This window comes from Myotis myotis, unplaced genomic scaffold (assembly GCF_014108235.1).
Source record: "Myotis myotis isolate mMyoMyo1 unplaced genomic scaffold, mMyoMyo1.p scaffold_m19_p_3, whole genome shotgun sequence".
NCBI classification, from domain to species: domain Eukaryota; kingdom Metazoa; phylum Chordata; class Mammalia; order Chiroptera; family Vespertilionidae; genus Myotis; species Myotis myotis.
The window spans coordinates 157,395,946-157,418,554 of NW_023416335.1; the positions used below are offsets into that span (position 1 = coordinate 157,395,946).

Genomic DNA, 22,609 nt, shown 5'->3' on the forward strand with positions numbered 1-22,609 from the left:
AGAGAGAGAGAAGAGAGAAAAACATAGATTGGATACATCCTCTCTCACACTTCCCACTGGGGTACCAAACAGGCAACCCTGGCATGTGCCCTGACCAGAGTTGAACTGGTGACCTCTTGGTGCAAGGGACAATGCTCAATCCACTGAACCACACCAGGGCTGGGCGAGAGTGGTCAGTTTTATTTTTTAATATACTTTTATTGATTTCAGAGAGGAAGGGAGAGGGAAAGAGAGATAGAAACATCAATGATGAGAGGGAATCATTGATCAGCTGCTTCCTGCATGCCCTCCACTGGGGTTCGAGCTTGCAACCCGGGCATGTGCCCTTGACTGGAATCGAACCTGGGACCCTTCAGTTCGCAGGCTGATGATGCTCTGTCCACTGAGCCAAACCAGCTAGGGCTCACTTTTATTTTTTTTTTATTTTTTATTTTTTTAAAATATATTTTATTGATTTTTTACAGAGAGGAAGGGAGAGAGATAGAGAGTTAGAAATATCGATGAGAGAGAAACATTGATCAGCTGCCTCCTGCACATCTCCCACTGGGGATATGACTGCAACCCAGGTACATGCCCTTGACCAGAATCGAACCTGGGACCTTTCAGTCCGCAGGCCGATGCTCTTATCCACTGAGCCAAACCGGTTTCGGCTCACTTTTATTTTTTTAAATATGTTTTTACTGACTTCAGAGAGAGGAAGGGAGAGGGGAAGAGAGAGAGAAACATCAATGCTGAGAGGGAAACTTTAATCAGCTGCCTCCTGCATGCCCCCTATTGGGGATTAAACCCTCAACCTGGGCATGTACCCTGACCAGGAATCGAACCATGACCTCCTGATTCATGGGTCGATGCTCAACCAATGAAGAGTGGTCACTTTTAAACTTTAAATTAACTGAGATTGAATACAGAACTCCTGAGGGGCAGGATGTTCTGTTTTGGTAAAACCAAAGGCAGTGCATATATTCATTGGCTGTTCTTAAAACTTGAAACAAATAGCAGGAAGAAAGCAACTTTGCAATCTTTTTTGTATTGCTTAAAGTAATATGTATGTATGTGTGTGTGTGTGTGTGTGTGTATGTATATGTGTGTGTATATATATATATATATATATATATATATATATAACCTACACTAATAAAAGACAAAGATGCTAATTGTACCTTTGCTACACCCCAACCCATGCCCACCAGCCAGTCAGAGCGACTATATGCCAATTAACCCAACCAAGATGGCGGCCGGCAGCCACGGAGCTGGAGCAAGCAAGAGGCTTGGTTGCCCGCCCGCCTGCCCTGAGCTGGCTGTGGCCTCCGCTCATGGCAACAAAGTTTTTATAGAAGACAAATAAATCCCAGATACCTGCTTCCAGCCAACCTCCACTGGGAGCTTGGGTGGCTGGGGCCGTGGCCAGCCTGCAAACAGCCATCAGCCCCTCACCCAGGATGGCCACAACCTCACGGGGTGAAGGTCCCCACTGGGGGGCTTAGTCAGCCTGAAAACGGCCCTCAGCCCCTCACCCAGACTGGCCAGGCACCCCAGCAGGACCCGCCACCCTGAAGGGGCTGTGGCCAGCCTGCAAGCAGCCATTAGCCACTCACCCAGGCTGGCCACACCCTCATGGGGTGAGGGTCCCTACTGTGGGGCTTGGCCAGCCTGCAAACTTCCTTCAGCCATTTACCCAGGCTGGCCAGGCACTCCAGTGGGGACCCCCACACTGAAGGTGCTGTGGCCAGCCTGCAAACAGCCATCAGTCCCTCACCCAGGCTGGCCAGGCAGTCCTATATAATAAAAGGGTAATGTGCAAATTGACCCTAACAGCAGAGCGACTGGGAATGACTGGTCACTATGACACACACTGACCACCAGGGGGCAGATGCTCAATGCAGGAGATGCCCCCTGGTGGTCAGTGCGCTCCCACATGGGGAGCTCTGCTCAGCCACAAGCCAGGCTGACAGCTGCCAGTACAGCGGTGGTGGCGGGAGCCTTTCCCACCTCCTCAGCAGCGCTAAGGATGTCTGACTGCAGCTTAGGCCTGCTCCCTGCTGGCAAATGAACATCCCCCGAGGGCTCTTGGGCTGCCAGAGGGATGTCTGACTCCTAGCTAAGGCCCAATCCCCCAGGGACTGGGCCTAAGCCAGCAGGTGGTCATCCCCCGTGGGGTCCCAGACTGCAAGGGGGCACAGGCCGGGCTGAGGGACCTCCTCCCCGAGTGCACAAATTTTTGGGCACCGGGCCTCTAGACCTATCTAATAAAAGACAAAAAGGGTAATTAACCGTACCTCCGCTACGCTTCCCATTGGCTAATCAGGGCGATATGCAAATTAACTGCCAACAAAGATGGTGGCCAGCAGCCACGCAGCTGAAGCGAACATGAGGTTTGCTTGCTCCAGTGATGGAGGAAGCCAAAGTTCCCTGCCTGCCGTGGCCTGGCTCTGAGCCCGAAAGCAACAGAGTTTCAATTATAGAAGCTAAACAAACCCCAGATACCTGCTTTCAGCAGGCCATGGCCTCAGAGCTGGAGCGAGCAGGAAGGCAACAATGTTTCAATTATAGAAGCTAAACAACCCCAGATACCTGATTTCAGCTGGCCACGGCCTCAGAGCTGGGAGCGCCAGTGACGGCAACAATACTTCAATTATAGAAGGTAAATAAATCCCAGAATAAAAAAAGAAAGAGAAAAAAAGGAGAGGCTGGGAGCTTCAGTCGCCCGCCAGCCTGAAAACGGCCCTCAGCCCCTCACCCAGACTGGCCAGGCACCCCTAAAGGGGGTGTGACCAGCTGCAAACAGCCATCAGCTGCCAGGCACCCCAGTGGGACCCCCACCCTGATCTGGGACACCCTTCAAGGCAAACCAGCTGGCCCCCACCCATGCACCAGGCCTCTATCCTATATAGTAGCAGGGTAATATGCAAACTGACCCTAACAGCAGAAAGGGAATGACTGGTCACTATGACACACAATGACCACCAGGGGGCAGATGCTCAATGCAGGAGCTGCCCTCTGGTGGTCAGTGCGCTCCCACATGGGGAAGCTCTGCTCAGCCACGAGCCAGGCTGATGGCTGCCAGTACAGTGGTGGTGGTGGGAGCCTCTCCTGCCTCCTCAGCAGTGCTAAGGATGTCTGACCGCAGCTTAGGTCTGCTCCCTGCTGGCAAGTGGACATCCCCTGAGGGCTGCCGGGCTGCCAGAGGGATGTCTGATTGCCATCTTAGGCCCAATTCCCCGGGGAGCAGGCCTAAGCCAGCAAGTGGTCATCCCCCAAGGGGTCCCAGACTGCGAGAGGGCACAGGCCGGGCTGAGGGTCCCCCCCCCCCCCGAGTGCACAAATTTTGGGGCACCAGGCCTCTAATCCTATCTAATAATAGACAAACATGGTAATTAACCGTACCTCTGACACGCTTCCCATTGGCTAATCAGGGCGATATGCAAATTAACTGCCAACCAAAATGGCAAGGTTCCCTGCCTGCCTAGCCGGACTCTGAGCTGCACTCTAAGCAACTATGTTGCAATTAAAGAAGCTAAACAAAACCCAGATACCTGCTTTCAGCCATCAGAGCTGGAGCAAGCAGGACCGAAACAATGTTGCAATTATAAAACCCAAACAAACCCTAGATTCCTGCTTTCAGCAGCCGAGGCCTCAAGCTGGAGCCAGCCTCAGAGCTAAAGCCTGCTCTCAGCTCCAGTGACAGCCATAGAAGGTAAATAAATCCCAGAATAAAAGAAAAAAAGGAGAGGTTGGGAGCTACAGTTTCCTGCCAGCCTGAAAACGGCCCTCAGCCCCTCACCCAGACTGGCCAGGCACCCTAGTGGGGACCCCCACCCTGAAGGAGGTGTGACCAGCTGCAAACAGCCATCAGCCCCTCACTGAGGCTGGCCAGGCACCCAAGCGGGACCCCCACACTGATCCAGGGCACCCTTCAGGGCAAACCCGCTGGCCCCCACCCGTGCACCAGGCCTCTATCCTATATAGTAAAAGGGTAATATGCCTCCCAGCACTGGGATCAGCGGAGCCGCGAGGCCTCCCGAACCCGGGATCAGTGGAGCTGCGAGGCCTCACTGCCCCTGTGTCAAGCGGAGCCAAGAGGCCTCCCAGCACTGGGATCAGCGGAACCGCGAGGCCTCCTGGCCCCTGGAGCAGCGTGACAAGGGGCAGCGCCCAAACCCCCTGATTGCCCTGCGGCTCTGTGTGTTACAGGGGGCGGGGCCATAACCTCCCTATCTGCCCTGCTCTGTTCGTGACAGGGGAAGGCGCCCCAACCCCCTGATCAGCCCTGCTCTGTACCTGATAAGGGGGAGCTCCCCAACCCCCTGATCGGCCCTGCTCTGTGTATGACAGGATGCAGCGCCCCAACCTCCCCATGGGCCCTGCTCTGTGTGTGATGGGGTGGAGCTGCAACCTCCCCATCGGCCCTGCCCTGAGTGTGACAGGGGGGAGTGCCCCAACCCCCTGATCGGCCCTGCTCTGTGGGTGACAGGGGGCGGCGCCCCAACTCCCCTATTGGCCCTACTCTTTGCGTGACGGGGTAGCTCCCCAACCCCCTGATGGGCCCTGCTCTGTGCGTGACAGGGGGCAGCGCCCCAAGCCCCCTGATCAGCCCTGCTCTGTGCGTGACGGGGTGGCGCCGCAATCTCCCCATCGACCCTGCCTTGAGTGTGACAGTGGGCGGTGCCCCAACCCCCCAATCAGCCCTACCCTGAGCGTGACTAGGGGTGGCATCGCAACCTTCTGATCCACCCTGCTCTGTGCATGACAGGGGCTGGCGCCCCAACTCCCCAATCGGCCCTGCTCTGAGCCCGACCAGGGGCTGCACCTGGGGATTGGGCCTGCCCTCTGCCACCCGGGAGCGGCCCTAAGCCAGCAGGTCGTTATCTCCCGAGGGGTCCCAGACTGCGAGAGGGCACAAGTGGGGCTGAGGGACACCCTCCCCCCCCCCGCCAGTGCACAAATTTTTGTGCACCGGACCTCTATTAATATATATAAAACCCCAAGTAACCGGTTGCTATGACGTGCACTGACCACCAGGGAGCAGATGCTCAATGCAGGAGCTGCCCCCTGGTGGTCAGTGCATTCCCACAGCAGGAGCGCTGCTCAGCTGACAGGTGCCAGACGCAGGGCTCATGGCTGGCCCTGCCTCTGGCCTCCATGGCAGTGCTACTGAGCCGCCTGGTGCAGCAGGACTGGGATGAACGGGATTGGTGCAGTGCCCAACATGCCGCTTAATGCACTACTACATCCCTCAAGGGATGTCAGACTGCTGGTTTTGGCCTAATCCTCACAGGCCAGGCCAAACTGGCAGTCCGACATCCCCTGAGGGTTCCCGGATTGCAAGAGGGTGCAGGCCAGGCTGAGGAACCCCACCAGTGAAATTCATACACGGAGAGGGGATCCTTCAGCCCAGCCTGCACCTTCTCGCAATCTGGGACTCCTCAGGAAATGCCCCTCTTGCAATCTGGGACTTCTGGCTCCTAACCGCTGGCCTCTGCCTGCCTGCCTGATCACCCCTAACCACTCTGCCTGCTTCCCCGATCACCCTAACTGCTTGCCTGCCTGCCTCATCTCACCTAACTGCCTCTGCCTTGGCCCCCAGCACTGCGGCTTCGTCCAGAAGGACTTCCAGAAGGTCGTTCAGCTGTCCAGTCTAATTAGCATATTATGCTTTTATTATTATAGATAATCATTGTCAATTCTGTTCATCCTACCTGAGAAAGAGATAGAGAAAAAACACGAGATGAGGTTACTTTGGCTTTGCCTTTTTAACGGATACAGGACCTGGGTGTGAATCTCAATTAAGCTAATTTGACTTTGGGAAAATTCGTCTTTTTTTTGTTGTTAACCCTCATCCGAGGATATCCTCCTCCCCCCCCCCCCCCCCCACTGATTTTTAAAATATATATATTTTTATTGGTTTCAGAGAGGGAGAGAGAGAGAGAAACATCCATGATGAGAAAGAATCATTGATTGGCTGCCTCCTGGGGGTTGAGCCCGCAACCCAGGCACGTGCCCTTGACTGGAGGGTTAAATGAGATTGCATACTGTCTTAACACTAAATAGTAGCTTTCCTTATTACTTATTCTGGGTTAATGACTATTTGTAATATCTAAATAAAATTAGACAGAAATAAGACTATCTTATTTCTACTCATATTTCAGTTATCTTGTTTTTCAGTCACTGACATTTTAACCTCAACTTTAAGAAAGTGGTCAGTTTAAATCTTTATGAAATGAGTTAATAGTTATTAACTTGTTCTGTTACATTTAATTCTTATTTTCTTTCTTTGCATAAAGTTGAAATTAATGTGGGCATGCTTCAGGAATCTCGAGTTTATACTATGACTGCCAGGCAACAATTCTGTTATGAAAATGTGCTTATCCCAAAGTGGCATGATATATGGACACGGATACAGGTAATAATTTGGAGGCCCCTGGCAGGGGCAGCTTTTGTGAATGTTTGTCTGTATTAGTGAGTTCTTTGACACTCTATCTGTAGCACACAATTTTTATTTAATTTTTTAAAATATATTTTTATTGATTTCAGAGAGGAAGGGAGAGGGAGAGAGAGATAGAAACATCAATGACGAGAGAGAATCATTGATCAGCTGCCTCCTGCACACCCCCTTCTGAGGATCAAGCCTGCAATCCGGGCATATGCCCTTGACTGGAATCCAACTGAGGACCCTTCAGTCCACAGGTTGAGGCTCTATCCACTGAGCCAAACCAACTAGGAACACACACAAGTTTTTATAAAGTATTATTAACAACCTTGACAGGGTTGAGATTATCCTGAATTGTGTTTTCATCAATAAGCATTTTTTCCTAAATGTTCTGCTCTCTGCTCATTTAAGTAGCTTATAATGCTTGACCCTGAGGTAAACTTCCTCCTTTTCCCAAAGAAACTTCTTTCTTCTCTTGCCCTTTTCTTTTTATACACACACACACACACCTTTTCTTTTTAAAGGCCTTCTGCCTTCTTTGGCCTGGAAACTGTCGTGTGTTTGTCAGGATGTAAATAAACTCTTTTGCCTTGCTGCTCTTATTTTTATTCTACACAGGATGTTTCATAAGCCTCCTGAACTGAAGTTTCCCCTTGATAGAATGAGTGACTTTGGTCTCATTTATTTCATAACGCCATTAAACCACCTGGCAAGGCAAGAGTGTCTGGCTGTAATAGTGATTGAACAAAATGAGTCCTTTTGAAAATGGTGCTACTTTCATAAGCATAGTTACTAATAAGGGCATTTGTTGTTCACATCAGAAACATCAGGGTGGGCTTGTGGGTTTCTTTTTTTAATTCTCTTTTTTTTATTTTCTGATATAAAAATCATATTCCATCTGGGGCAAATTATAACCAACATGTACCCATAATCAGTGATTTGTGACAAAGGGTTGAATTTCTCAGCCTTTCATTATGGGAAACCTTTTTGGGGCTGTTTATGCTTGGCAATTTTCTTAATATTATAGACCCTGGCTTTGTATGATCTCTTATAAATAGCTGTATTGTGGAAGTCTTTTTCCTCCCTATGTTCAGGCCTAATAGTAGATTCAGATCATGTTAACAACAAGACATTCTAACAGCTGCCTCTCTATACCATGTGCAATGATATTTGTCCAATTATGTTTTAGCCACTGCATCTCTATATTTCTCATAAGCCTTGTGGAAAACTAGTGCCATTTCTGATTTAGATATTTACTTTACAGTTTTGTGTTAATTTAAAATTTTTATTTGTGAAAAATTCATTCCTATTTTGTGTTACAGATTCAGGTAAATAGTTCCAAACTGGTACGAGTCACCCAGGTGGAGAATGAGGAGAAACTGAAGGAGCTAGAGCAGTTTAGTATCTGGAACTTTTTTTCCTCCTTTTTAAAAGAGAAATTGAATGACACCTATGTTAATGTGGGACTGTACAGTACAAAAACCTGCCTCAAAGTTGAGATTATAGAGGAAGACACCAAGTACAGTGTCACTGTGACCCGCAGTAAGTCTTACCTGTGTTTTTATGATGAATTCTATAGTGAGAAGGGACTGAACTTTGGAGGGTATAATTAGTGAGAAAGAGAAGTCAGCCCAAGATAATTCCATTTTGGTTCTGATTATAACCTGAGTTCACTACTGCTCCAAACAGTTTAGAGAAACTCCACCCCACATAAAGCCCTAGAATTGAGACTTCACATTAGATCATTGTAAGTACCTCCTTACCTAGAATTGTGAAGATGCACATTCTTAATTCTTCCAATGGCTCTGACCTGATATTCCTAGTATTTCTCAGAGTATAAAAGATGTATTTCTGCCTTCTGGGCACTTCTAGACAAAGGTAGATGTCCCGAAATGTACAGGTCTACATTTGAAGACACGAACGGTTAAATAATAAAAACTGAAGACCCCTAGCCAGTTTGGCTGAGTGGATAGAGCAGTGATGGCGAACCTTTTGAGCTCGGCTTGTCAGCATTTTGAAAAACCCTAACTTAACTCTGGTGCAGTGTCACATATAGAAATTTTTTGATATTTGCAACCATAGTAAAACAAAGATTTATATTTTTGATATTTTATATATTTAAATGCCATTTAATAAAGAAAAATCAACCAAAAAAATGAGTTCGCGTGTGATCTCTGACACTCGTGTCATAGGTTTGCCATCACTGGGATAGAGCATCGGCCTGTGGACTAAAGAGTCCCGGGTTCGATTCCAGTCAAGGGCACATGCCCGGGTTGCAGGTTCGATCCCCAGTAGGGTGTGTGCAGGAGGCAGCCGATTAAGGATTCTGTCTCATCATTGATGTTTCTCTCTCTCTCCCCCTCTCCCTTCCAATCAATATATATATTGATTTCAGTTCTGCCTTTCTTCAGAACTGAATATTAGTACTTCATAAGTAAAAAGTATTTGTGGAATGATAAATATGAAGATCACTGCAATTTAAGGCTTACTCAGTGGAACTGGGAGAAGCCCTCCCTTCTCTGAATGTCTGAGAAAGTTTCACATAGGAGGTGGATCATTATCCTGTTGAATTCTCTGTGACTTTTGGTCTCTCCCTGGTTACCACCCAGGGTCCTGGATTGTGAGTAGTGGAAAGATTCTTGGGTTTTGCTACAAAATAGTTTGTGCCTTCTAATTGCCCCAGGGTTTCACAGTTCTTTGGATTGGCCTGTTGTGTTTTTTGTTGTTGTTCTTGCTTTGTTGGTTGGTTGGTTTTTGTATTTCTTTTACATTTACTGATCTTTTTTTTATCCTATTCCGTTTGTGGACCTCCCCTAAACTCAGCTCTTGAATGTGAAGGTGTGGGAGGGTCTTGCATGCCCCTAAGGGGCCTCTGCTTGGGCCCCCTGTTCCTGAGTGAACTGTGTTTGAGTGTAGGTTTTTCCAACACAGTTGTTGTATAGCGAAGGGAAGTAAATGGTGGTGTTGAGCCAGAAGAACAGCCAGTTAGAGAACAACAGAAGGCCCTTATCCAAAGTTCTAGGGCTAGGCAAATCTGTTAAGTCCCAGCCTGAGTGACTTAAGGCTTGAAAACCAGAGTGGTGGAGACCTCTTGTGGGCAATTGCATGAAGTGCTGATGCCACTATGCCTGGCTCTATCCAAAGCAACGCTTGGTTTCTTTTAGCCTTGGTGTAGGCAGCCAAAATAAAAATAAGATCTTCAGGAAAGTAGAGGTTAGACAGAGACCTAATTACCCTTTCTCTTTGGAAGGGTGTCCCAGCTTTGTGTGGAATTTATAATGCTATTTAGGTGGACTCTTTGTATTTATTTTATTGGCTGACCAATAATGCCAGCGTTGCCTTTTATTCCACCCAATAACTCCCTCTTATCCATGGTTTCACTTTCTGTGGTTTCAGTTACCTAAATTGTGTGCTGTTCTGGGTAGCGGGATAAAATCTTGTACTATGCCATCTGGATATGAATTGTCCCTTTGTCCAGTGCACCCACGCTGTATACCCTGCCCTCCTGTTGGCCACTTAGTAGCCATCTGGGTTATCAGATTGACTGTCACGATTGACTATCCCCATATTGCAATGGTTGTGTTTGAGTAACCCTTAGTTTATTTAATAATGGCCCCAAAGCACAGGAGTAGTGATGCTAGTAATTTGGATATACCGAAGAGAAGCTGTGAAGTGCGTCCTTTAAGTGAAAAGGTGAAAGTTATTGACTTAATAAGTATGCTGAGGTTGCTAAGATAAACAGTAAGAATGAATCTTCTATCCATGAAATTGTGAAGAAGGAAAAGAAATCCACGCTAGTTTTGCTGTCACAAGTCAAACTGCAAAAGTTACAGCCACAGTGCATGATAAGTGCTTTGTTAAGATGAAAAAGGCATTAAATTTATGGGTGGAAGACCTGGACAGAAAACGTGTTCCAATTGATGGCTGTGTGTTGCACCAGAAAACATTGGACCTATACTAAGACTTCAAGCAGGGAACCCTGAAATGAATGGCCACATTCACATAACTTTTATTACAGTATATTGTTATAATCTAATTGTTAGTTGTTGTTAATCTCTTACGTTGCTTATTTTATAAATTAAACTTTATCATAGCTGTTTTTGTATAAGAAAATACAGTACATTACATATATGCTTCAGTACCATCCATGGTTTCAGGATTCCATTGAGGGTCTTGGAACGCATCCCCCAGCAGATGAGGAGGGACTACTATAATGCCTTAAACTGTTTGTTTCTCCTATTAAACAGAAGTCTCTGTTTATTTCAGGATTTGACCCCAAACTCTTTCTCGTTTTCCTTCTTGGACTTACGTTATTTTTTTGTGGAGACTTGTTGAGCAGGTAAGTTCCAAGGCTAGAGTGTGGAATGACGAGACTCAGATCTGTCCTTGACTTTTATTGTAAAAACTCCAAGTGCTGCCATTTCCTTTTCCAGGACCTTTATGGCTAGGCCATTATCTGCTTGGATAATTTTTAAAAGTACTTTAATATATGTGTAATGATTTTTGTTTTTTCCTTGTATTACATAAGACTGGCAATAGTGAAGTCTTCCCATTAGTTTGACCTATCTTGTGATGAGTCAACCACTCCACCATTGGAAAGAATGTGTTAAGCCCTTATTTTTACTGGGCTATGTATGTGTTGATAAGCTTCATGCCATTCAGAAGTAAAGAGACAAACATTAACTACTTATTCATTTCCTGCCTTTAGGAACTTACCAGCCAAGCTAGGTCACATGTCCAAATACAAAGAAAAGAAATAGAGAAAAGAGCAAACATTGAACAAAGATAGAACCAACATTAACTATGTATACAAGTGAAAAGAGTATTTGTGGAGTAGTGAATGACAGATTAACAATTGGAGTTTGAAGTTGGGCTGGAGTGAGGTTGGTGGAAGTTGTTCCTTTTTTGGAGGGATTCTAAGAGAAACTCAGTGAGGGAGGAATAACTGATAGAAAGAGCCTGGAATAGGAGTAGGAGCTCTCTGTTCTAGGCCCTGTGTTTGGTTTATCCTTCTAGGTAATCAGTTCTGTTCCAGTCTCCACAAGTGCAGTATTGTCCCTTCCTTCTCCCAGAGATGGTGTACGGTTCCTCAAAAGAAAGATTCTTATTAAAAACTAGAGGCCCGGTGTACGAGATTCATGCATTGGGGGGCAGGGTGCCTCAGCCTGGCCTGCATAGTCCGGGACCCCTCGGGGGATGTCTGCCTGCCAGCTTAGGCCTGATCCCTAAACCCCCTAAGCTGGCAGGCACACATCCCTCTCACAGTCCGGGACCCCTCGCTCCTTACTGCCCGCCTGCAGCAGAGACAGGAGAGGCTCTCACCACTGTTGCTGGGCTAGCCAGCCATCTGGCTAAGCAGTGCTCCCCCTGTGGGAGCGCATTGGCCACCAGGGAGCAGCTCCTGGGTTGAGCGTCTGCCTCCTGGTGGTCAGTGTGCATCATAGCGACCAGTCGTTCTGCCCTTTGGTCGATTTGCATATTACACTTTTATTATATAGGACTGGATTGGGAGAGATGCTGGGGATCAAAGTAGGAGACTAAATAGAGGTTTATTTTGGGGATATACTTGAGGGGACCTCATTGATACTAATCCTCATAATCTGGGAGCAACTATATTGTTATAGTTTCTTCAGTTTTCTGACTTCAAGTTTTGGGCAAATACCTGTTCTAATCTTGTATCTGTTTTCTATCTTTTGACTAGGATAGTTGTCCTAGTTGGAACAATGCCATGTATGAAGAATACACACATAGTCATGAAATACATTTTCTCTTTGCAGAAGCCAGATCTTCTACTATTCCACTGGGATGGGTGTGGGAATTGTGGCGTCTCTGCTAATCATCATTTTCATGCTGTCCAAGTTTATACCCAGGGTAAGTAGCAGAATACTCATGTGGTTAAGATGAGCCTGGATAGTTGGAGGGTAGTTTTCTTAGGTAATTTAGCAGCACTGAAATTTGCATTGATATCTAAGCCAATGTCCTACTCCTTCCTTGATTCAGAAAGGTACTTACCATGATGAATCTTGGAGCCTGATTACATATGAACTCCCTTTTTATTTAAAATTCCATGCTTAGTGGGGGATTAAAGTCTCCTTCCTATTTGCTAATTACATAGTCAGGCTTTTAAGTTATTTAGCATCTCATTTTCCCAGTGTCCTTAGCAGACTGTACCACTTTAAATAGAAAATCTTTGTCAGAGATGTGTTTTTCAGTAGTTTGAGGTTTTTTTAAACATAGTTTCATTTTGCTTTTATGTATGGAAACCTTTTGTAACTTTTTGCTTTCACTTCTACTCTGTTTTAGAAAAGTCCCATTTACATCATCCTGGTGGGAGGCTGGTCCTTTTCGCTATACCTCATTCAACTAGTTTTTAAAAATTTACAAGAGATCTGGAGGTGCTACTGGCAGTATCTTTTAAGTAAGTGTTACTGGTTTTGTTTTCCTTTTTATATATTTATAAACTATTTTAGTTAATTTGGTCATGAAATTAACTTTTAGGAGTTTAATAGTCCGTGCCATTTTATTAACTTTTAAGAATCGTAGTTCTTCACTTATTTCTAATCCCTCTTACAGTTGTTACCTTCTCTTAAATTAAAATGATGCTGCCTGGAAGAAGACTTTAATTTGTGTTGTAGATAAGTATACCTTTCTTTATATGATAGGCATCTTTCTGAAAAACTGTAAATTGACTTTATTAATACAATTGTATTTGTTTTATTTATTGTTATTGTTGACAGTATTACAGATGTCCCTCATTTTCCCTCCCTTTGCCGCCCTCCACCCAGCCTCTGCCCCATCCCAGGCCTTCACCACACTATTGTCTGTGTCCATGGGCTATGTATATATTCATATAAGTTCTTTAGTTAATTTCTTCCTGTCCCTCCAACCCCCCTGCTCTCTGAGATCTGTCAGTCTGTTCCAGGCATCCATGCCTCTGGACCTATTTTGTTTGTCAGTTTATTTTGTTCTTTAGATTCCACATTTAAGTGGGATCATGTGCTATGTGCTTTGTCTGACTGGCTTATTTCGCTTAGCATAATATTCTTCAGGTCCCTCCATACTGTCACAAAGGGTAAGAGATCCTTCTGTTTTACAGATGAATACATAGGATTCCATTGTGTAAATGCACTATAGCTTTTTTATCCATTCATCAACTGATGGGCATTTGGGCTGTTTCCAGATCTTAACTATTGTAAACAGCACTATTTACAATATCTAGGGGTGCATAGATTCTTCCTGATTGGTGTTTTGGGATTCTTAGGATATATTCCTAGAAGTGGGATCATTGGGTCAAATGGGAGTTCCATTTTTAATTTTTTGAAGAAATTCCATACTGTTTTCCATAGTGACTGCAACCAGTCTGCATTCCCACCAGCAGTAAACCAGGGTTCCCTTTTCTCCATATCCTCACCAGCACTTGTTTGTTGATTTAATGATGGTAGCTATTCTGGCAGGTGTGAGGTGATACCTTACTGTAGTTTTAATTTGCATCTCTCTGATCATTAGTGATATTGAGCATGTTTTCATATGTCTATTGGCCATCTGTATGTCCTCTTCGGAGAAGTGTCTATTTAGGTCCTTTGTCCATTTTTTAATTGGATTGTTTGTCAACATAATTGTATTTCTAATATACTTGAGGACTTGAAAAAATAACTCTTCATTGAATCTAATCTGTAAAGCAGGAACCCTTTTTTTATACAGATAGTAACTCTTAATCTACCCTTTGAGAGGTGATTAATCTGGATTTCCATATATTGAGTGGTTTGTTGTTAATCCTCACCCGAGGATCTTTTTCTTTTTCTTTTATTTAATATTTTTTTCATTGATTTCAGAGAGGGAGAGAGAGATAGAAACATCAGTGATAAGAGAGAATCATTGATTGGCTGCCTCCTGCACGACCCCCACTGGGGATTGAGCCCGCAACCCTGGTATGTGCCCTTGACCCGATTCGAACCTGGAACCCTTCAGTCTGCAGGCCGATGCTCTATCCATTGAGCCAAACCAGCTAGGGCCCGAGGATATTTTTCCATTGACGTTTAGAGAGAGTAGAAGGGGGAGAGTGGGAGGGGGAGAAATAGAGAGAGAAACATCGATGTGAGAGAGACACATGGATTGGTTGCCTCCCCCACATGCCCTGACCAGGGCCAGGGATCCAGCCTGCAACCGAAGTGTGTGCCCTTGATCAGAATCAACCTGGGACCCTTCAGTCATCGGGCCGACACTCTACTCACTGAGCCAAACTGGCTAGGCCATATATTGTGTTTTTAAACAGACTATTCTATTGTCAGTGTGTAGCAATGCTTCAACTTAATGCAAATAAATTAGGGATAAAAGGAAGGATGGAAGCTTAAAAAGATAAATGTATCTGAATGATAGAAAAAATATGAATAATTGAGTAATGATCTTGTCCATTTTCCCAGTTCAGTCGGTGCTAGTCACTTACTGCTTTGCCCCACAGAAATTATTTTACTAATGTCTTCTGTTAACTCTTCTCATAGGTTATGTCCTCACAGTTGGATTTATAAGTTTTGCCGTCTGTTACAAGTATGGGCCCTTGGAGAATGAACGAAGCATCAACCTGCTGACCTGGACCTTGCAGCTGATGGGCCTCTGTTTCATGTATTCTGGTATCCAGATACCACAGGTTGCTTTTGCCATTATCATCATTGCTCTGTGTACTAAGAACCTGGAGTATCCTATTCGGTGGCTGTACATCACCTACAGGTGACTGAAAGGCAGTGTAACTATTGAAATGTACAATGTGTGATACAGTTGCAGCAAAAGGACACAAAAGTGTTGACCTGGGAGCCTCTTTGCTAATGAAAATTTATTGTATTATTGCTTCTGATTTTTGTCCTTCCTGAGTCTCTTTCTTTAGACTATAGGCATTTTTATAGTTTTATTATAGTTATTTTATATAAAAGTATCCACTAAAGTGTGATGTGCTCATGTTACCACTAGATGGTGCAAAGTATATTACTTTTATATCAAATGCCTCAGGTTACATGGTTTCAGAGTCTTTCACATTGGCTCTCAGATTGCGCTGGGAGTCCTGGTCTTTCTCTTTTAATTGATTTCCCCCCCCTCTGCAGAGAGAGAAGAAGGGAGAGGGAGAGAGAGAAACGTTGATCGGCTGCCTCCTGCATGTCCCCTACTGGGGATAGAGCCCACAAGCTGGGCGTGTGCCCTGACCAGGAATCGAACCATCAACCTTTCAGTGAACCAGACAATGCCCAACCAACTGAGCCACACTGGCCAGGGATGGGAGTCCTAGTCTTAAGATGTAATTCATAGTGTGTTATCACCTTGCATAGTGAATATGGAATGATCTCAGATTGTCGGTGGTGGTTCTATTACAGATAGTCAAGGGTGATATCTTCAGTTTGGGGAACAAAGTTAATGGACCACAATTTTACACCATCATTTTTGGTCATTTTCCCAGTTTTTGGAAAATAAATACTTTGTCTATCATTTATTGGCAAATAAGTGAATTTGCTCACATTAGTGAATAATAATGGACTATTCTGACTTGTCACTAATAGTCTGACATATCAAGAGTACATTATAACTAAAGATACCTGGCCCAGCCAGCATGGTCACAGTTCAGTTCCCGGTCCGGGCACATACCCGGGTTGCAGGTCCAATCCCCAGTGTGGGGCGTGCAGGAGGCAGCCAATCAATGATTCTCTCTCATCATTGATGTTTCTATCACTCTGTCCCTCTCCCTTCCTCTCTGAAATCAAGAAGGTCAGGCTCTCTGCTGCATGCCTGGCCCACTGAAGGGAGCTAGAGGTAAGGGTGCATGCAGATTACTGATTAATGATTCATGGTGTTATTTTGATGAGCACAGAAAGATGTGTAAGGCAACAGAAAAGATTGTCCCCCCTCGTCTCCTGACAGAAGAAGAGTATCGAATACAAGGAGAGGTGGAAACTCAAAAGGCGTTAGAGGAGCTTCGAGAATATTGTAACAGTCCAGACTGCTCTGCTTGGAAGACTATTTCTCGAATCCAGTCTCCAAAGAGGTAAACTTTTGGCCAGATATGCCAAGCATCTGTCACGGTGACTGTGACCTTGAGTTTTAAAAGATCATACTTCTAGGTAATAATTTTGTATTTATGGCTTTATTTTCCTATTCATCTAGTAGTCAAGAGAAAGATATGTATATCATCATATGTTAAGCAGAACTGTCTACTCTAGCATAGACGTGAGAAGATTCCAACACCATATCAAGTGTCCCCTCTGATAGTATTGCATTACTCTTTGAGTGGTGTTTTCTGTTTGTTTGTTTGTTTGCTTGCAGGGTAGAGGGGTGGGATTTTTTTTTTTTCCTTTTTATTTGGGGGCAGCTATACCAGTGAGTATGTGAATCTTCAGTTTGGAATCCTGATGGCATAAACTTTATAGGACCATAAATATGAATGAATGTGTAATGACCCTTAATCTCTCTTATCAGAATTACAGGTGACTAAAGGAACCTTGGCACTTCCATAGCTAAAAAGGATAGGCTAGTGCTTATTAAGCAGGATGAGGTTGCAGGGGATGTTGGCCTATGACCCCAGCTTTCCTTTTCTCCTTGTTTCTTGCTTTGGTCTACTTAACTGCCAGAGTAAGGACAGAGATGCTGTCTGGACTCAGTATAATTTGAGTAGATGAAGGGTTTAAATTTATTCTTATTTTGAAATAAAAATAGAAAGGGCAGAAGGTGCCTAATGATTATTATCTTCTCTTTTCCAGATTTGCTGACTTTGTGGAAGGTTCTTTTCACCTCACACCAAATGAAGTTTCTGTCCATGAGCAGGAGTATGGATTAGGGAGCATTACTGCCCAGGATGAAATCTATGAAGAAACATCCTCTGAGGAGGAGGACACAGATTCCTGGTATCCCACTGTCATTCAGAACAACTTTTTGACTTAGGCGGAAGTCAGTTATTTCTATGTGGACTGGCTTGGTCCCGTGATAGGGTCCATGCCGCATATGTTGTGCATTATGCTTCTCAGCTTGTTGAGACAGAGCGAGATGGTGCAGGAATTCTCCCACTGAAATTAGAAGCCTGAGTAGGCCTCCCTCTGGAAATGGTCTTGGTGGTGTCTGTGGGATCCCTGGGGAATGAGAGTGGGTAAAGTAGTGAATGCTCCCCTTGGTTAAGCAGTCAGCTCACCTTTTATGTTTCCAAAGAGACTGGATGAGCACAGCGAGCACAGCATTCTAGCTCCTCCTTCGGAAGTTGATTCAGTCATGGCATTTCTGCCACTGTGACTGGCACTCAGAAGTGAGAACTGTTATCTGGGTTATATTTTTCAGAGAGAAAGCCTGTTTCACTTCTACTTTTATTCCAGCGACTTTAGAATAATCCTTGTTTAAAGAGGAAAATGAATTTTTATTTGTCTTATTTTTTAAATGGACATATGTAATTTTAATTTCTTAAAATTCATGTTCCAGAACCAGCAAGTGCTCCAGTGTGACAAGCCTCGTAGGCCCCTACATATTTATTAATATGGATTATCCATTAAAGCCCCAGAAGCTGTTGTGTTGAGCTTTGAATTGGTTCTCATGCATATGATATTCTGAGTCCTGCTTGCTTTTAGGAACATGCCTATTGGCTCTTCTGTAGGGGAGGTCCGTTGGGCTTTTTATTATAGTCAGCTTTCAATTCCATCTTAAAAATAAATTTGCATTTTTTTCCTTCTCATTCCTCCTCGCTCCCTTTGCCCTTTTACAAAGGGTCTATTCCCATACCTGTGAAGTATGTACAATTCAGAGTTTTTTCATTTCTTATATTCTCTTCCCCTTGGTTTTTAGCATTATTCCTGCTATTTAGGAGAAGCGATCTTATTTAGGGAATTTAAATGGTTTTTACAGGTTCTCCATTTTTTTTGGGTCAATGAGTCACATATCTTTGAGTTGCTGTGGAATTAGGAAACTATCTCTTTTTTCTTTCCTTCTTTTGTCTACTCATTCTTCCTGTTCCTTTCTGTCTTTCCTTACCACCTATTTTTCCCCCCATGAGCTCTGGCTAACTTTGTAAGCCCTAAAACTATGAAGTTTCTTGATACAACATACAAGATGTAGTTATGTAGCTGCGATAGTTTGCATTGCTAGAAAATAGACCTTCAGTTAATCTTCATGACTCTGGATGCTCCTTCAGCCATCAGGATCAGATTTTTTTAAAGATGAGTCATATATACATTTTTAAAAATTGATTTTAGAAAGAGAGAAACATCGATTCGTGTTACACTCATTTATGCATTCATTGATTGATTCTTGTATGTGCCATTGAACCCATAGCCTTGGTGTATTCAGGTGACACACTAACCAACTGAGCTACCCAGCCAGGGCCAGACACATTTTTCCATGAATTATACTTACTTGCCGTTTCATTTCTGACCAGAGGTTCATGCATCCTTTTATTATAGTGGCATTAGTTTCAGATTCTTTTGCATTGGAAAGTACCCCTATAAGCCAGCAATGCATTTATGAGGGAGTGAATTTTTCTGTCTCTGTCATTAGCTGGTTTTGTCTTTGTGATCTTCACCCTCATGCCTTGAAAAAAGCTACAATTACTCTAGCCAGGAAGATAGACACCGATGGTCAGAGCATAGCACAGACTTCCTGGATGACCACGATCATAGAGATGATTTGTTAAAAAGTCTTCATGACTCCTTCAGACCAGCCATTTAGCAGCTAAGGCCCTGGGCTCCATTACTGACTTTCAAAATGTCAGTTCTGAGACTCCTCTCCAGGTGGCCAGTTGATTATTTCCAGCAGTGTTTCCCATAGCATTAAACTGTCTTAAAGTGACAAGGACCTCAGTTGGCAGCAAATAGACATAATAGAAAGTGAAAAATAAGCAGTTTGGGGGCAGATGCTGTTGGTTAAAGTTGTAGACTAAAGGAGCTCTATAGTGGGAAACCTGAATGCCTTTGTGAGTTATGTACATGGTAAAATTTTATCCCTCTACACAGAACTGTTAAGACCTTGGGAAGGTACTATTTTTGACCTCATTTACAGAAATTGAGGCCTAGGCTATTCGAACCTGAGTTGATTGGAAGAAGTAATTTGGCTGTACAAGCAGTTGATCCCCTGCTTCCACATACCTACTTAGGGAGGGTGGTGGCTTGCTCCAGGGTGACTTTTCCTGATTCATGTCTTCATTTCAGTGAGAAAGCAATGTGAGTTAGGGAAGGATTTCTCTCTCTTTATGTTTAGTAAACTTGTGAAATAAAGTTTCCATCTCAAGACCAGTTACTTTCACTATGTTTGAATTTAGGGTGAGTAAAATCAAACTCCGCTTATTACTTCCTGTCTGGTAGTTGGAGACTGAGCTGTAGGCAGCGGAGATGACAGTGGGTCCTGCAGCATGAGAACTGCTCTCAGTGAAGGACGGTGCCTCTGGTGTGCTGCGTGTCCTTGCCCTGCCTGCCTGTGTGGCTCTGCCCCAGATGCTTCAGGGCTCCCATGTGCCTGGAGATTGCTGAACTTAGTAAACCTTTAGAAGCTGCTCTTGTCTCCCTCTGGCCACTTAGTGTCCTGGCTCAGTCACTACTTGAAGCCCCCATTTAATTTTCTCTGGTAGTTGCAGCTTTTGCAATTTCAGTATAGTCTCATTTCTCAGACTGATCTCATCAAGAAGGATTGAAGGGATAACTATGAAGTGAGCTGGACATTGGAACCACGTCTGCTGCCATGTCAGCATTTTGCTCTGCAAATATCAAGCTACAAATTGGCCCTAGGGCCCAGGGATTCATCGGCATTCAAAAATCTATTGCCTCTCATCAGCCTGACCAAGTTGTGTAGAGCATGTCTCTCATTAATATAAGAGCCGACTGGCCTAAAACATTTCCTCTTGACTTTCCCACTCAGATTACTTTCATGAGACCAATGACCAAAAATAAGGAAAATTTAGCAGCTTTGATATCTCCCAACAAATTTCTATCAGCCACTTCATCTCGCCAAAACTAGTTTATTTCTCCCCCCAAATTCATGAATTTATGTCTTGTACAAAGGATATTTTGCTGGTAATAGTTCCATTATAGTTCCAATGCTTCATTTTGTGCTAATACATCCCACTCTAGGCCCTAGTCCTCTCTTCATTGACTATGTTCCCTTCAATCCAATCCCCACTGAGCATATATGATAGAGATTTGATTAATAAAAGGACCCAAATAGGCCAGATAGTCCCCTAGGCCCTGATATCCATAAAAGGCTTGGGGTTGGATTATGCAATTGTCCTCAATTTTTTTGTTCTAGAAAAAAGAAAAAAAAAGATGGGCTCAGATGGATGCTTGCGCAAAAATGGTTCTTAGCTGTGTACTCATAACTTTTCTCTGAATTGAGGAGTGAGCGTTGAAGTAGGAGGAAAGGAAATTAAATGTCCTTGTATTTTTTGGACTCAGGTCTGACATATGAGATAATAACCTATATTGAAATGCCAAGAATTTTATCTGAACCAAGGAGAGGACAGTTTGACAGATTTATTATGCCTTCATGTTACACAGGAGCAGAAACTAAGTAATACACATAAAAATAGCCATTTTACAAGGTAAATGCACTTCCAACCTTTTGCGTCTGTTTTGATGTAGCAGAAATTACTTTTTTAGGGAAACCTATGCAATTGTAATCTGGTGGTGTCTCTTGCTAACTTAGCTTATGAACTCAGTTACTGTTGAGTTGGATTCTACATGGTTACTACCTTCAAAAAGGGTGTTCAGTGCCTTATGTGATGGAAGCCAGAGCCTGCTGGGAATAAACAATGCAAATTCACGTGAATGTCAGCGCACAGCTTTAGTGAGGATGGGAGTGGCACACAGCCTCCCAAAATATGGGGCTTTGGGTTCCTTGCCCCAACCCATGTGTGTCATCTTCCTCCTCACACTCTTGACAATAACTTGAAAATGATGAAATCACATTCTCTGAACTTTACTAGTATATGGACAACATTTTTATTATGTTAACATAATAGATAATTCATAATGTATTAGAACTGTTACAGCCTGCAATTGCCTCAGTTTCCCATGATGGTGAAATAGCAAGGGTAATGAATCACTGGGTAAGTTTTAGCCTGTGAGTAATGCCTTAGTGTTACTTAAAAATATTTTTCATTTGTATTTAAAATAAATATTCATAAATGTTTGAAAGGAACAAAATGATCAGGGATGGCTCTTTGCCATGGGCCTCATTTTCACTCTTTTCTGTAAGAAAAAATGTCAGTGTTTTATTATATATTTTTTCATTTTTATTGTACAAATTTGTAAGTAATTCCAATTTTAATAAAGTTTTATAGACTATATAGTGGTTTCTCTTAATGAACATGCACTTCTCTTGTTTGGATCTCTTGTTTTCAGTTCATGAGTAAGTAGCTCCTCAGTTTCATCTTTTTAATGCGATCATTTGCATGTCCTCTATTTTCCCTTTTCTTTCTTAACCACTGCTGCCCATCTTGGGTATCTCTTGCTCTGTTTTCATCCCGGGGCTGAATGATTTCCCAAGATGCCAGATCTCTAAGGGCTATTCTTACAGAAGTAGCAGGTTGTACTATTATGCTGTCTCATAAAAAACAATATATAGGGCCCTGACTGGTTTGGCTCAGTGGATAGAACGTCGGCCTGTGGACTGAGGGGTCCCAGGTTCCATTCCGGTCGGGGGCATGTACCTTGGTTGCGGGCACATCCCCAGTAGGAGGTGTGCAGGAGGCAGCTGATTGATGTTTCTCTCTCATCGATGTTTCTAACTCTCTATCCTTCTCTCTTTCTCTCTGTAAAAAAATCAATAAAATATATTTTAATATAAAAAATATATATAGGTTATTCCTGGTCTAGGGAGCTTCTCTGTGCTTTAGTTCTTTAAATTTTAAAAAATGATATAAAGTATTTGTTTTATTTTCCAATGGGGTGAGGGGCAGACCCATGGATCCTACTGTGAAATGCCTGCCAAAAACTTTGTGTAGGGTGGGAGAGGGAGCAGGGCTCTAGTGAGCATTAGGGGTGTGGAATAAAACCAATTACGTCTAGGCCCAGCTTCTGTAGTAGGAATCTGAATCTTCTATTTTTTATGTTTTGGCTTTTTTCTTTGCTCTTGGAACCTGTTATAGCATTTGCATTAATTCTGTACCTGTCTCCTCTTTCCTTAGTTATTTAGATTACATGGAAACCCATTGTCCATTTTTCAAAGATGGTGAAAGGA

The 22,609-nt window shown here is 43.9% G+C and overlaps 1 protein-coding gene across 2 annotated transcripts; it reads left to right on the top strand.

The window, feature by feature from the left end:
• Positions 1-6,254: 6,254 nt before the first annotated feature.
• On the top strand, positions 6,255-21,716 carry NEMP1 (nuclear envelope integral membrane protein 1). Of its 2 annotated transcripts, XM_036300711.1 has the most exons (9): positions 6,255-6,400; positions 7,750-7,969; positions 10,694-10,766; positions 12,205-12,298; positions 12,731-12,845; positions 14,926-15,151; positions 16,278-16,451; positions 17,164-17,307; positions 20,824-21,716. In XM_036300711.1, the coding sequence occupies exons 1-9, from the start codon at positions 6,299-6,301 to the stop codon at positions 20,834-20,836; spliced, it is 1,161 nt and encodes a 386-aa protein (XP_036156604.1). In that variant the 5' UTR covers positions 6,255-6,298; the 3' UTR covers positions 20,837-21,716. The 2 variants fall into 2 exon arrangements, with proteins under 2 accessions (XP_036156604.1, XP_036156605.1); XM_036300712.1 differs by lacking the exon at positions 16,278-16,451 and having other exon boundaries at positions 17,164-20,856.
• Positions 21,717-22,609: the final 893 nt, after the last annotated feature.

Excerpts from the sequence above, each read along its gene's own strand:
- NEMP1 (XM_036300711.1), top strand. The coding sequence starts at position 6,299 with ATGCTTCAGGAATCTCGAGTTTATACTATGACTGCCAGGCAACAATTC. Across the intron at positions 12,299-12,730 it reads TGTCCAAGTTTATACCCAGG|AAAAGTCCCATTTACATCAT; the intron begins GTAAGTAGCAGA and ends ACTCTGTTTTAG. Across the intron at positions 12,846-14,925 it reads CTACTGGCAGTATCTTTTAA|GTTATGTCCTCACAGTTGGA; the intron begins GTAAGTGTTACT and ends CTCTTCTCATAG.